Source organism: Bufo gargarizans, chromosome 3 (assembly GCF_014858855.1).
Source record: "Bufo gargarizans isolate SCDJY-AF-19 chromosome 3, ASM1485885v1, whole genome shotgun sequence".
Lineage (NCBI taxonomy): Eukaryota > Metazoa > Chordata > Amphibia > Anura > Bufonidae > Bufo > Bufo gargarizans.
This window is the reverse complement of record NC_058082.1, coordinates 253420738-253437380: the sequence shown is the minus strand read 5'-3', so window position 1 is coordinate 253437380 and position 16643 is coordinate 253420738. Positions and strand designations below refer to the sequence as shown.

The 16643-nt window shown below is 46.9% G+C and overlaps 1 protein-coding gene across 1 annotated transcript in view; it reads right to left on the bottom strand.

Moving 5' to 3' along the window:
* ALCAM (activated leukocyte cell adhesion molecule) overlaps positions 1-15415 on the bottom strand; it is a 90499-nt gene extending 75084 nt beyond the window's left edge. Inside the window, exon 1 of the mRNA XM_044284965.1 lies at positions 14739-15415. Coding sequence (XP_044140900.1) covers positions 14739-14796 — 58 coding nt within the window. The 5' untranslated portion in view covers positions 14797-15415. The remainder of the gene's footprint in view (positions 1-14738) is intronic.
* Between the last annotated feature and the right edge of the window lie 1228 nt (positions 15416-16643).

Genomic DNA, 16643 nt, shown 5'->3' with positions numbered 1-16643 from the left:
GTGTACAAATGCTACAGAAAAGCTTTCCTAAAATCCCATTCAACACAAACATATCAGCTGAAAATGAAAATGCAATTCATTGTACTTGTATCTAACTCCTCACTTCCCCGACCAGCGCTGAGAACACAGGAAAATGCTTCCACTGTTGGGCCTAACTGAAACATCATTGTATCCGCATCTGGCTAGGTCCAAGTGCCCTCTTTATTTGCTGCAAGTGCTGCTTAAACATGAAGGGAAGGGAAAAGCATCGACCCACTAATTGCACACTCTGTTATGGCAACTACACTGCACTTCATCTATGGGCGATAGAAGGATTCAGAAACCTGGAAATAATGTTCACGGATTTTAAAATTAAGTCGGGTAGAGTAATGGTCACAGAGATGTGACATACTGACTAAAATAATATAAATGACTTGAAAAAGAAAGACATATCTGTACTGGTCCTATAGACCCTGTATCAAGGTAACTGCCCTGAAACGTGTGACCCATGATCGGGGTACTATAAATTCATACAGACACAGGGGAGAGTTATCAAACTGGTGTAAAGTAGAACTGACTTGGCAACCAATCAGATTCCATCTATCATTTTCACAACTCCTTAAGGAAATGAAAGGTGGAATCTGATTGGTTGCTATGGGCAACTAAGCCAGTCCTACTTTACACCAGTGTCTTCTTGGATACATGCTATCACTATAATACAATTAGCAGGTATGGAGAATAATTGGCCTCAAGGACAATCACATCATCCCTGAAATGTTGGTTATGAGAATGCTGGCAATCTTGTTTCCCATAGGAAATCTGCACGATGGAGACTCTTTCTTATAACTCGGCATTTTACCATTACTCTATTTCTCTTCCTCACATACGAGTCCACATTCCAGTATTCTGTTCTGGCATAGGAACATAATAACAGATTGCAGATTGACCGGATCCAGCATATGTCAGACACTGCACCTGACTGATCCCGATCACTATAGAGGGGTCAGCTGGGTTCCGGCATGAATCCTGGCATTACGCAGGCTCCTGCTGAAACACACGTGAACCTAGGTCTGTGTACCGATGAATGCCGTCAGCCCTGAATGAACAATATCAGATTTGTGTAAGGACACAGCCTCAGTTTGTGACAGGCTACATGCACACAACAGTAAAAAACGGACATGTGATCACATGACTATGAAGTTATTCACATGGCAGTTTTTTTTTATAATATAGAGTTAATCCACGGCACTCCAAGAGATTTGTGCAAAATCAAGTTTCACATTTAATTCTTAGTTTGCAGAATATCATTTGTGTACATCCAGTGCAATTCATTTAATCATAAGAACTTTAAGCCATATCAGATAAGTAATTCCCGGACGTTTCGGTCTTGCGACCTTCTTCAGCGGGGTCTGATGGCAGTGAAGAGAGGCTGGCGCTGGATGGCTTCAAATTCTTATGATGATTAAATGAATTGCACTGGATGTACACAAATGATATTCTGCAAACTAAGAATTAAATGTGAAACTTGATTTTGCACAAATCTCTTGGAGTGCCGTGGATTAACTCTATATTGTCTAACCCACTCTCACAGGCACCCACACCGGACCCTAGGTGTGCAGAGTACATATTTATCTAGTTTTTTTTTATAGCCAGTGAATAACGGATGTCAAAAATAGAACATGTTCTATCTTGTCCGTTTTTGACCGACTGTCCCTAGACAGCCTCAGTGAACAAAACGGTCGTTAAAAATGGACAGTTTATCCGTTTTCCTTTCTATCCTTTTCACTGTCATGAGCATGTAGCCTAAGGACTCATGCACAAAAATGTATTTTCTTTCCGCTTCCATTAATTTTTTTTTGCAGACTGCATGCGGAACCATTCATGTCGATGGGTCCGCAAAAACGGAAGGTACTCCGTGTGTATTCAGTTTTCGCATTTCCGTTCCGCAAAAAAGTGGATGTCCTACTATTGTCCGCAAGTCACGGCCCGAGGCCCCATTCATGTCAATGGGTCCACAAAAAATATGAAACACACACGGAACACATCTGTATTTTGCGGATCCATACTGTAGAAATGCTATGCCCAGCCCAAATTGATCATGTGTTTGGTGATTAGTAAGTTGCTGTTTCCGTTTCTGATCCGCAAAAAACTGAAACGGAAACCATATAGATATGTTTTGTGGAATAACAGAACGGAAGAGGACTTAACTCAGAGGGGAAAAAAAAAAATTCAGATACGGAACAGATCCGTGAAAAACAGACCACAAGACAACAACGGTCGCGTGCATGAGGCCTAAAAGAGACTGACATCTCCTCTTTAAGGTTACTTTCACACTCGCGTTTTGTGCGGATCAGTCATGGACGCATCCGTTCAGATAATACAACCGTCTGCATCTGTTCATAATGGATTTGGTTGTATTATCTGTAACATAGCCAAGACAGATCTGTCATGAACACCATTGAAAGTCAATGGAAAATGGATCCGTTTTCTATTGTGCCAGATTGTGTCAGCAAAAACGAATCTGTCCTGGCACACAATGTAAGTCAATGGGGACAGATCCGTTTGGCTCAGTTTCGTCAGACAGACACCAAAACACTGTAAGCAGCGTTTTGGTGTCCGCCTCCAGAGCGGAATGGAGACAGAACAGAGGCAAACAGATGCATTCTGAGCGGATCCTTTTCTATTCAGAATGCATTAGGGCTAAACTGATCCGTTTTAGACCACTTGTGAGAGCCCTGAACGGATCTCACAAACGGAAAAGTCAAAACACCAGTGTGAAAGTAGCCTAAGGGTACTTTCACAGTTGCGTTGTGAAGATCTGGCAGGTAGTTCCGTCGCTGGAACTGCAGGCCGGATCCGGAAATCCGTGTGCAAGCGGATAGCATTTGTAGATGAATCCGGATCCGTCTAACAAATGCATTAAAACTCAGGCATTAATGCATTTCAATGGAAAATAACGCCGGATCTGGCATTTGGCAAGTGTTCCGGAATTGCTGCGCACGCTGCAGTATTTTCATCCGGCCAGATACCGTAAGAGTGACTGAACGGAAGACATCCTGATGCATACTGAACGGACTGCTTTCCATTCAGAATGCATTAGGATAAAACTCAATACCGGAAAGTACCCGTCATATCCGTCCTGCCGCCGCTCCGTCCCCATTGACTATATTGGGGACAGGGGCAGAGCTCCGGCGCAGCACAGCGAAAGCCGCCGGACTAAAAAGTCCTGCATGTCTGACTTTTTAGTCCGGCGGCTTTCGCCGTGCTGTGCCGGAGCTCCGCCCCCATCCCCATTATAGTCAGTGGGGACGGAGCGGCGGTCTGGCGGCACGGCGAAATAACGGCAGGACAGATCCGACATGGTGAACAGCCTGTCAGACCCGTCCTGCCGCAAGTGTGAAAGTACCCTTAGCCTGTTTTGAGCCGTCCCTTTGACCTGGCTGACTCCTCTAAGGGCATCACCCGCTCTGAGATGAAGTGCTGCTTCCACGTATTAGTCCGAGCATGCTCACTGTCATTCTATAAATATATTCATGGAAGAGCTCGGGGAATATAGCAATGGAACAAGGTCTCTCAATTAGAGACACCATCATTGTAATCAGTATAAAATGTACATTATTATTTAGTGTCCTGATAGGTCCTTACTGTAAAACATTTTGTACTCAGCTGAAGGCAGCAGTCAGGGAACACACAAGCAGTAGACCAGTGCCTGCGACTAGGAGCGTGACCTCGTGGCACACAATGGATGTACAAGTGAATGGCTACAAGCAGCGATAAAAGCAACTGGGAAGCAGTGCGTGTGTTCTCTATTGTTTGATCTAATGGTATAGGAAGGAGCCAGAAAGCTTTGAGCCTGGGTCGCTTGCCGCTGACTCAGCCCTCTGGTCTCTAAGTGCCCGTGTGCACAGAATGAGCAGGAGACATCAACGGCTTCTTAGCGTTATGGCAGCATCAATGCCCACCTGACACCAGGTAATGAAGACAATCAGACTTCACGTGTGCAGAGCATAGAAAACGATGACTGATCCGAGGGCTAACTGGCAGAGCTGCGGTGCCCACACAAGAGCCTGTGTTTGTTCCTAACCTTATGCAAACACTGAACTCAAGCATTGTGCCTGCGCTGGGCAAACAAGTAGAAAATGCCAGACACTGATTATACAAGATATGATTATCATCTCTCATTATGACAGCCGTGCTGTAAACCTTGTGGAGGGGCATTTATCAAAACTGCCATTTTAGGTGAATTGTACCTAATTTATTAAGACCTGCAGACTGCTCAAAGGGGTTCTACAGGCTTTTAATATTGATGACCTATCCTCAGGATAAGTTATCAGTACCAGAGCGGCAGGGGTCCGACACCCCCGCCCATCAGCTGTATGAGAATAAAGAGCTCAGTGCGCACGCGCCGTTTCTCTTCTCTGTCCCATAGACATACAGCGGTGCTCAGGAAGACAGGCAGCACTTGGGCACTGCGGGCACTCTCTCCTCATACAGCTGACTGGCAGGGATGCCGGGTGTCAGACCCCCGTAATGCTGCTCCTCTGTGCACCACAGATTAGAGGCACTAGTTTCTGGCGCACGTTACGGTTCATGTGATGGACCATGTGACGAGCGCCGTGACGTCACTACAGGTCCTTTTCCTCCTGGACAGCAAAGAAGAAGGCAGAAGAGATGCCGGCTGCGCAAACAAGTGGATTAAGGAGAGTTAAATTAATTTTTGTAACCCCTCCATCCCTATTTTACTAAGCATTCTGTATTGCTTAGAATGCTATTATTTTCCTTTATAACCATGTTCTAAGGGAAAATAATAATGATCGGGTCCCTATTCCGATCGTCTCCTAGCAACTATGTGTGAAAAATCGCACCGCATCCGCACTTGCTTATGGATGCTTGCGATTTTCACACAGCCCCATTCACTTCTATGGGGTCTGCACTGCGTGAAAAAACACACAAAATAGAGCATGCTGCGATTTTCACGCAACGCAGAAGTGATGCATGAAAATCACTGCTCATGTGCACAGCCCCATAGAAATGAATGGGTCTGGATTCACTGCGGGTGCAAAACGTTCACCTCACGTATTGCACCCGTGCGGAAATCTCGCCCGTGTGAAAGAGGCCAAAGGGTTCTCTTCCCACACAAAGGAATTTTGGACATCCCCCACGCTATATGTAATTTAGCAATGGGTCATTGGCTTTACTGCCCCCTGAATGATGATTAGCCATGCGGATTCACTGGACTGCGTCATTACTAGTAAATCCCCAGCACCTCCTTCCCAACATGCATACAGGACAAAGTACCAAACTGCTGGAATAACTGGCAAATTGTTATCAGAACGAACACCTTTAAATTAGGTCACTGAACACAACACTGATTTCTAATTCCATCATTAACGCTTATTAAATTATGTCAAGTATAAATTCTTTAATGACTTATTTAATTAATGTTGTCAAGTACATCTGAAACATGTTAACTACAAAACTGAGCGAGGAATACGACCATGTAATGTACTCTGCTGAATGCTGCAACTACTGAAAGCTACTGCAACGTGGTGTGAACACAGCCCTAGAGAACAGTGTGTGATGAGGACAACCCTTGCTACGCCATAAGAAAGCAGATGGATATGAAAATAGAGGAGCCAAAATGGAGGGCACCTGAATGGTCGCCATGTAATCTACTATTCTTCCAGCAGCACCTCTGCAGAAGAAACGTGTGGCCAGAGTGGAGCAGGGGCCACATCAGCCTTATGGGTGTCTTCAAAGGGCCGTTAGCAATTCTGCGAATGTATAAATGTAACATTGCCAGGCAGACGGAACTACATGTATAGCTTGTTGAAGGCAACTATAAGGCCGATTGTAACATATTGCAAAAAATGCTTACCCATTTTTATTTCTGGCTGGATTTCTGACACCGTTTTGCCCCCACAGAGCCTGCAGCCATACTGCCCCCCGCAGAGCCTGCAGCCATACTGCCCCTCGCAGAGCCTGCAGCCATACTGCCCCCCGCAGAGCCTGCAGCCATACTGCCCCCCGCAGAGCCTGCAGCCATACTGCCCCCCGCAGAGCCTGCAGCCATACTGCCCCCCGCAGAGCCTGCAGCCATACTGCCCCCCGCAGAGCCTGCACGAAGTCACAAATATTGCGGGCCTCACCGGCAGGCCACATGAGACAAGGACGTGGGTCGGATTTGGCCCCCAGGCCTTGTGTTTGACACATGTGGAGTAGAACATGGACTACCATTAGAAAGCAGCCACCAAGCCTTGTCATAAGACCTTGAGAAAATTCAGGAGGCCTTTAAAAAGCTCCAGATAATAACTGCACTGCCAGAATGAGAAACGTATTCATGCTGCACTGACAAAGCCAGCTCTGCTACATCTGTATATCTGAAAGGTAGACAAGCTCTCCCATCCAACGCAGTGCCTCTTTCTTCACAGGGGATTCTGGGGGGATACTACAGCAACTTAGTCAAGGTTAAAATAGGAAGATAAAACTAAAAATAAACTCTTCTGGGGAAGAACCAGTATCTTCACAAGGAACCTGTTGCTGACACATTCTGACGGAGCCAGTACAGCAGTGTGGCTCCATACTAAGTAGACTATGGCCTCAGTGCACTTATATACAGGCTACATGTACAGGGTTCCATGGTGTGCATGAGCCCCAAATGAAGTAAAATGTGACTATCTTGGTTACAGTGGGGAGCCGTTCCAGGCTTGGAAGCACAGCGTTTCCGGGATTTGTGCTCTTGGATGCAGTGATCACATTTGACCATGGCATCTCAGGATTTAAATGCCTGTGATCGGTGTTATCGCTAATCGCAGACATTTGCCCCGGGTGTCTGCTGTATGAGACCTATTGGCTATAGCACCCACCGCGCTCTGGGGCGGGCGCCATCTTTAAATATCCGACTTCTGCTGTACAATTATGATGTAGGTCGGGAAAGGGTTGAATAGGTGCTAAATTGGCTAAATTCTAAAACTGCATTTTGAATGCATCTTTGTAGATGCAGTAACTGCATCCTAACTGCGCTGTTTAGTCGTGCCCGTAGCAAGTAAAAAAACACAGAACAGGTGCCGATTCTTCCATTATACCTTATCTGTGTGGAGGCTTCAATCCTCGCTCACAATCACTGATCACACACTGACTGTGTGAATGTGGCCTAAGGCTCTATTGGTGAATAGGCCTATATGACACTATTAGGGAGCTGCCAAAAATAGCTGAGCACCGGCTGGGCTGTGACCGTCGTCCCCATAAAAGTGAATGGAAGCGGTGGCCGTGCAAACGCAGGTTCCTAGCGACCTGCCCCCATTGTCTGAGATGGGAATACCCCTTTAAGAGTTATTCCTGTGCTGCAACCATAAGATTTCATTCTTTATCTACATTCAGAAAGTAGCATTTATTGGACAACCAATGGAAATCAATAAAATCCTCTTGTAACCAGCTGGGATCACCACTAGGTTTAGACTATGAGGTGCCACAGTCATCATATTTATAAAAAATAAAATAAAGAATAGACCATTTTTAAAGGAAGTCTGAAACAGAAAGACCCCATTCACATGAGCCATTCACAGTTCTACCATCTGCTCCTTCAAGTGAATTTCTTGTAACTCCCTTTTGCCTGCGGCATCTAGTGGAAGTGGTCAATGGTCTATTATAATATTCCAGGGTGAAAAAGGGGTTCACATACATTATATAAAAAGTACAATGAGCATGAAGCTAGTGACAGGGGGAAAGGGGCCACGAGCTGACAATGTACAGGGGAAGAAGTCACCAGGCCAAGGGAGAAGCCGCTCAGTTACTGTAGCTTGTAGACGTTTCTGAAGAGATGGGATTAAGGTAGGTCAGAGTGATCAGTTCCAGTGGGGGATTCTTAAAGAAATCTCAGAGATGATTTAAAGCAGACAAGACGAGAGCAAAGAAAGGTTGTGAGAGGATCATGTACTGAATTTATGAAACATAAGCTAAGGTTCCCAAGAAGCAATTTTCTCACTAGATTCCATTACCTAGATGTCAGGAATGAAAGGTTTTAGTACAAAAAATATATATATTTTCCAAACATATACAAAACTCCACTTACTTTAGTATCATATAGTGACCTGCTCATTCCCCCCACACAGAGAAATCTGTCACCAGGACTCTCTCTGTCCTAGGAGTCCTGACAGGATTTACTCTGCTCCAAATCATAGAAGCCTAAAGAGCACAACCCTCAGCATCTTTCAGTCTACCATAACCTGCTCTCAGAGAGGGCAGAAGAAATCACCTGGACGGTTCACTTTCATTTCCTGGATTGTTTCCACTGAGCTGAAACACTACTCTAAGGCCCCGTTCACGCGAGCGTGACGGATTAGGTCCGGATGCGTTCAGGGTGCGTTTAGTGAATCTCACAACATTTTGCAAGCAAGTTCAGTCAGTTTTGTCTGCGATTGCATTCAGTTCTTTCCACGTGGGTGCAATGCGTTTTGATGCATTTTTCACGCGCATGATACAAACAACATCTCCTAGCAACCATCGTACCCTTACTTCCGGATGCAATGTGTTTTTCCCTGAAGGCCCATTCACTTCTATGGGGCCAGGGCTGCATGAAAAATGCAGAATATAGAACATGCTGCGTTTTTTCACACAACGCAGAAATGATGAGTGAAAAACAACGCTCATGTGCACAGACACATTGAAATGAATGGGTCAGGATTCAGCGCGGGTGCAATGCGTTCACGTGTGAAAGGGGCCTAATGCCGCCACCTCCCTTTTATAGTGAACGTTCATGTTCTAATATGAGGATGACAGGCCAGGGTATTCACAAGAAGCCATTATCATCAGCATTCCCCCCAGGCAGGAAACCTGACACTGCTTAGTACTCTGCTCAGAAGCTGGAAGGGCTGGGTGGTCTGGTGAATACACTGTCCAGTTCTCAAGACAGAAACAAAGAGAAATAAATATGTGTAAGGTAGATCTGATCACAGAAGACAGAGACCAGAGCAGTCACTTGACCTCAGCGTCTCCTGAGCACTGCTTCTTATCCTGCTGTCCTCTCCGCTAATATAAATATTCTACTACAGACCTAGACAGAAAAGGCCAGCCATTTTATAATAGCTCCTACAGCTGGAGTTCTGTGAGGAGGGGATGGTCCTCTGTAAAGTCCTCCGTCACCAGAAAACTCATCCTTAGACCAGGCACTATACATATCACGCCTGTAAGTTTACTCTAAGACACATTCACCTAAAGTTACTGGAAACGTCAAAAAGAAAATGACGAAGAGGGAACATTTATGGGAGCAGATCATAAAATAATGCTGACTGACTGGTAAACATTGGTGACAGATAGAAGCTACTGGTTAGTACACATGGTCACCATGAGACTACACCAAGAGGCTTACGGGTTCAACTTCATCTACAAGCCGTTTGTCCACAGATACGGCCCGTTTCACATTCCGGTTTTGAGATCCGGCAAAGGATCTCAAAACCGGGGCAAAACGGACTAGTTTTGTCCCCATTCATTGTCAGTGGGTTTTTTTGTGCTAGAGATTTGTTCAGTTTTGACTTACTACAACTGGATCCGGCTAAAACGGGTGCATGCAGATGTATCATATGGCACAGATCCTCTGCTGGATCTCAAAACGGGAATGCCACAACACAAGTATGACACAGGCCTAAGCAAACACCAAGAGCCACATTCTAACAAGGGGCCACAATGGCAATAGTACTAGGAAATAAAGGCTTCTTAGGACTCGGCAGCAAAAACTCATATTCATTGAAATAAAACCACAGAAACCACAGCCACAGAAACTTTTGCAGTGAATTTGTTTCTTCAGGAACCAGCCTAAAGACTCCTGATTTCGGACTTCTTGCGGATGATCACCACATGGGTAATTCAATACCTGTAGCAGATAGGGCTAGACGCACACTAGTATTAGATCTTCCAGCAGGCTGAGTTTATCATATCCAGCATACCCAGAATAGGCCGGAGCACTGCCAGGTCCCGCTGACTGTTTCAGCATTAGTGCTGGGATTCCAACTGACAAAAACCATTGCAAGTACTGTTTTTTTTGTCCAGCCAAATCATGGCCTAATGCCGGAAACAGGCCGGATCTCCACTGGGGCCATTGATTTTAATGGAATCCAGCCTATTCCCAGCATTAATGGAACGTGCCCAGCTATGCTGAATATAATGAACGCCGATGGGCTGTTTTGTCAGAGGAAAATTTTAACGTTAGTGTGCAATAAGCCTTACTAACCATATAAAACATGGAACTAGTTCTTCATCTCTGCAGAGACTTACAAATTCATCACAAGCAAACAGGATGGAATAACGCCGTACTATCCAGCCGTGTACATTAGATTATCCTTGATACATTATGGATTCCTCCAGTCAACATCTTAGGCTCTGTTCACATCAGCACCAATATTTCCCATGTCAACAAAAATAATGGAAGTGCTGGATCAGCTGCATGAACCGCCCCTGGCAACTAAAATGGGGTCTGGGGGGCTGGAATTTATTGGACAAAATAGTGTTGCATGCTGTGCAATTGTGTCCAGGATGGAATCTGTGGGGGAGGCCCCTAATGCAGATGTGAACAATGTTTTTCTCGTAGTCATAAAACCTAAGGCATTCCTTGTGAATGACTGAGAATAGTCCCTGCGTTGCTGTGAGTCGTCTATTACAGTGTTTCCCAACCAGTGTGCCTCCAGCTGTTGCAAAACTACAACTCCCAGCATGCCCGCACAGCCAAAGGCTGTCCAGGCATGCTGGGAGTTGTAGTTTTGCAACAGCTGGAGGCACACTGGTTGGGAAACACTGGTCTATTACAAGCCTTCCATTCCTGGTCTGTAATAGAGCGCTACGTGCCGTCCAGCCACTGATGGCTTACATACATGTGTGGCATTACGGCCCTGCTGAATTTCATCCCTTACATCTCCTCTAACTTGTATTGGCAGTTTTGTCACAGTTAATTACGAAGGCATTGTGAAAGAAGCCGATCACCGCCACAACCAGACTGTTTCATGTACTTAAGGCTCCAACTAGTAAAGCAGAAGAGAGAAAACACATTTGTTCAGCAGGCACGGTCCACTGAACTACAAAAAAGTAGACCCCGCTCTAAGATACAAAGAGCCCCCAGGCATAAATCTCTCCAGTTCGGTTATATAGAGTAAAGCTGACAACCTTTGTCCTGAAAATATGGACCATAAGGAACAGATAAATAAGACATGAAAGTTCAGAGGATTTTCATGAGGCGGCTTGGAAGGTAACTGCACGACGTGGTGCGCAGAACACGCACACCCCCTCCCCATCAGCCGGGCACTGACAGCATATGACCCATTACCTGAACACATTCTCTAACATAACGCAAAGGGAATGTGGCACCAAAATGTTTCCTGGCAGTGACACACATTCTTTTTTCCAATCTGTTTTTATGTTCTGGTTGTAGATTTTGTTTTATTCTATTTGGTGAAAATAATTATGGGGGTGGCCATATTGCCTTGCTTCTTAACAGCATTTAGAGATCTGCTTTATGGCAGCCCTATTGGGCCACAAAGACAATGGACAGGAGGGGACGTCACTGACTTCTATGGGAGAGTTTTCTAGGCATGCTCTGTGACCTGTGCAGAAGTCAGGAGGGAGTCGATAAACTGCGATTTGTGGATCCTGTGTTATCTGTTCATATAGGTGATATGTGTGATTCTAATCCTACTTGTAATGATAAGCGGATAGCTTCAGTAAAGTGCTCTGTACAGACCAAGAAGTGGCGCCTATTATTAGATTTAGTGGCCAGTGCGAAAACTGCATTGACATGGAAAATTAAAAAGATCACCAAAGATTCTTTAAAAATGTTAAAAATAAAAATGTGAATTAAACAAAATGTCATTTTCTAATGACACATTCCTTTTACAGTTCACATTTCACTTCTATCACCTGCATCATGACATGTAACATGGCTTTTTATGAAGCACAGGGGGCACAGCCTCATGAGGCCTACCATACATGTTGGCACACAGTTCGAAAAAAAAACCACTCCCAATTTTACCAACAGTTAGGCCTCATGCACACGGCCGTTGCGCGGCTGTGCCCGTATTGCGGCCCGCAAACAGTGGATCCGCAATACACGGGCACTATTCGTGTGCACCCCGCATTACAGATGCGGACCACAATCCAGAAGGTCTGGTGCGTGTTCTATTTTTTCGCGGTGTAGATAGATCACGGACCCATTCAAGTTAAATGAGTCTGGATCCGTCTGCGGAATCCGCATGGATGTTGCCCGTGCATTGGGGACCGCAAATTGCGGTCCCCAATGCACTGAACGGCTGACCAACGAGCCCTTAGAAACAGACATGCCTAATACATGAGCCGAATCGACTTCCGACAGGAACAGAACCAAAGGAATGAAACTGAACACAGCATTCTCTAAATAGCAAAGCAGACAGAGAGCTTATAAAGGGGTTGTCCGCTTTTCTTATATCCTGAGGACAGGTCATCAATATAACAAAAAGGGGGCTAAACAACTAAGATCATAAGCATCAGACTTGTCGCCATTGGAGAGATGGTCCGTGACATAACTGCTAGCTGTGAATGAACAGGACAAGGGAAGATCAGCACATCTTCGCAGGTTTGGATAAAAATGTGTTAGGGCCAGAAAACTGATTTACAAACTGCAGAAATGACAGTAGTCTCTATGGTGGTGCATTCCTAACCACATCAAGGCGCCATACCACCCACCTCCACTAGTTAGCAGCATTGCTACAGCCTAGCAGCTGTAATGATTTTACCGGACTAGACTCTTACTGAGAAATAACTTAAAATATTTTTTTAACCAAAAGTAAATAATAAGTACAATTTAAATCAAATTATTTTTTTGCCCGAAACCTCCAAACGCAGGCATTAGAATACAGCTCAGTCAGCCTTTACAGTAATTATTATTTCAGACACTAAGAACATAGACTTCAGCTATAATATAGGGGGATTCGGTAAAAGCCGAGCGTCGTTTCTTAAAGGAGGGAGTAGAATGCACTTGCCTGGCTCCACAGATTACAGCCTCCAAATTGCTTTACAATACTGGAGAGATGGATGCTGCTGTTAAATTCTGAAATAAAATTGTTTTATGGCCCACTAGCGCAGACAGTCGGAGATGTGAGAGCACTGGAAGATCAAGTAGCAGATATATGGCCACAAATCTCTGCACTGCCTGCTATCACCCAGGAGGGAAGGGGAGATATTACTTAGACTGTGCTGACAGCCGCTTTCTCAGAGCATCCAAAAAGTGGCCTCCCCCCTAAACACTGCTAAAGGGAGCGTGTCCCAGGTGGGGCAGGAACATGTTAGCTCCTCATGTGTGCGTTCTTCTCACCCTACACCAAGTGGCCAAACCAGAAGAGCAGCATTGGCCAAAGAAGACAGATTTCTTCTTCCGTTGCCCTTTTGTCTCCAGTGGAGTTTCAGGACTCCAAGGAGAAGAGTAAACAAGCTGAGCCCAAGGAAAAGCAAATGTTAGTTTTTCAAGGCAAGGGAGAACCTGAATGTGAGAAGATAATCATGGACTACATAGCAGCTCCATGACCTATACAATATGAGGGTCATACTGGGGTGAGACCACATCTTCAGTGGCACACAAATGTGAATAGGGATTGTCCCAGTGGCTAGCCATAGGGATCTGAGAGTTTATAGGCAATAGGGTGAGATCCATTACTTCCCAGTATTACACCATACATACTGTAGTAATATCAGTAGGTCCCCAGTATCCCACCATACACAGTGAGACCAGTAAGACCCCAGTATCCCACCATACACAGTGGTGGGATACTGGGGTCCTACTGGTCTCACTGTGTATGGTGGGATACTGGGGTCTTACTGGTCTCATACACAGTGAGACCAGTAAGTCCCCAGTATCCCAACATACACAGTGAGACCAGTAAGACCCCAGTATCCCACCATACACAGTGAGACCCCAGTATCCCACCATACACAGTGAGACCAGTAAGACCCCAGTATCCCACCATACATTGTGAGACCAGTAGGTCCCCAGTATCCCACCATACATTGTGAGACCAGTAGGTCCCCAGTATCCCACCATACATTGTGAGACCAGTAGGTCCCCAGTATCCCACCATACATTGTGAGACCAGTAGGTCCCCAGTATCCCACCATACATTGTGAGACCAGTAAGACCCCAGTATCCCACCATACACAGTGAGATCAGTAAGACCCCAGTATCCCACCATACATTGTGAGACCAGTAGGTCCCCAGTATCCCACCATACATTGTGAGACCAGTAGGTCCCCAGTATCCCACCATACATTGTGAGACCAGTAGGTCCCCAGTATCCCACCATACATTGTGAGACCAGTAGGTCCCCAGTATCCCACCATACACTGTGAGACCAGTAGGTCCCCAGTATCCCACCATACATTGTGAGACCAGTAAGACCCCAGTACCCCACTCTCCTGTACTACGATGTCCTGACCAGGAGAGCAGATCATGTCATGTATGTGGGGGAGGGGCTATGATTTGGGTGGTAAAGGTGGAAAGTTTAATGTGCTGGGAGAACAAAGGCTTGATGTGGGAGGCATCCTGTACACTGGAGACACAGCGGTCTTTTCTATACCAACAGGTTATGTGGGAAGCAGCTGGCACACTCTCATGCTAAGTGTGTGCCCATGCCCAGCACTGCAGCACATCTCTATGAGTGAGGGTCCATGTAGGATGTGCTGCACCCCACAAACCCTAGCGTGACGTCACCACATAAAGTTTGATCCCTAAGTGCTAAGTTTCAGATTACCTGTCCGGAGAGTGGCGGCACACAGCACACACAGAGTCAGGAGGGCACTCGCTGCCATGTCCCAGGGTCCCACCACAACAGGCTGATGAAGAAGAGGCGCCCGGTCCGGCCGGGGTGGCACCTGTGGCACTAGTGTCCAGGGGTAGAGATGCGCTGCAGCCACCTAATCACACACTCCTGCGCCCTCCTCACTCGGGCAGTACGAGGGCACACGCGTCCAGGAGATTCCCAGCAATAGCGCACAAGTGCAATCCTAGAGGAGAAAAAGCCGTGGCGGCAGGTGCTGTGCACACACAGGGAGGCTCCGTCCCGCAGCCGCTGCTCCCTCACACTGACTAGTCTCCAGCACTCCTCTCCTCAGCACAGCCAGCCCACGCGCGCTCCCGGGACTGGGCGCGCACGAGCAGTCACTTTCCCCGCGGGGCGGACAGGGCACGACGTGGGCGCGCACAAACTTTCCCAGGTGTCGCCTCTCTCACTGAGTGACCTTATACGAAGCAGCAGCAGCAGCACACGAGACGGAAGGAACATGTCCAGAGCTGCAGTGCTCGCCGTCCTACAAGAAGCCGTTACACGCCCCCCTCTGGCACCGTCTCCCTTATGGGCTATGAGCCGCAGGTGTCGGGCGGCGCGCACCCGTACACCGGCAGGTGTCTGCTGCCGTCCTGCTTGTGGCGCTGCAGGACCTCGAGTGGAGCGCAGCTGAGCGTAGAACACGCTCTAGCCCGCTCGTGCCCCCTCTCTAACTGTAACAATGGGACAGTCCCAGTTGTGACACTGCACCTGCACAGCATCTTCCACTCATTCGGGGGGTGGCGGCTGGCAATTACTGTCATTCACAGCTTAGCTCCCCGCAGACGCGAATGAGCGGTGCCCACCGTACTGTGACTGTTCCGGGGGTTGCCCGGCAGCTGTACGTGTTACAGGTGCTGCACCAGACGAGCAGACACCGCGCCTCATCTGGACCTGCCAATTAGACACGGAAGACATTCCCCGGTGTCAACTGACAACCCCGTGCGGAAATAGAGCGGTTCATGGAGGCTGCGGTGTAACGTCTGCGTTACCTAAGGATGGGCACATTCCTGAGCGCTGCCCGGCTGCCAGACCAGTTATTATTCACGGCTTGTTACCCCACAGGTCGTACCGTGCCCTCAGCCTGCTGGTAAGGTTGGCTTGGACGCCTCTTGTGACAGACTCGGGGCCGCAGGTGACAATAAAGTTTCCATGTTGAAGAGCGCGGGCTTTGTCCCAGGGGCAGTAATGTCTGGAATGTCCGAGCAGTCGTCTCCTCATGACTGGAGTTTCACTTTCACACAGCAGTGTCATGAGAGGGATGAGGTCACACACGTTTCCCCCATTGTGGGGCTTTCCAGGGTGCTACTGAGGGACACCACTAGTATGTGGAAGCTGGGGATTTTTAATAGATCAGCTGTAAAGATGACATGATGGAAATTACTAAGGTGATATAAAGCCCTAAACAACTTCTCACCATAATAAACCTAAGGGGATTTCTTAAAGCGTTTCTGTCACCAGATTTAACCCTATTAAAGCTAGCTGACATTAGCAACGTGCTAATGTCAGCTAAACCGAATACTGAACGGCGTGAGATTTCACCAGAGCACAGGGCTGGCAGACAGATGCGAGCGCTGCCTGGCCCTGTCAATCAGGACTTGGAGGGAGGCGACAAAGGTGGGAGAACGGAGCCTCTAGGAGCAGGAACAATGCCCCCCCCCCCCCCCCTCCTAAAGGCTAATTAGCATATTGTAAAAGTTTGCTTTTTGGCATAACTAAGGGCTCTTTCACACTTGCGTTCTTTTCTTCCGGCATAGAGTTCCGTCGTCGGTTCTCTATGCCGGAAGAATCCTGATCAGTTTTATCCTAATGCTTTCTGAATGGAGAGAAATC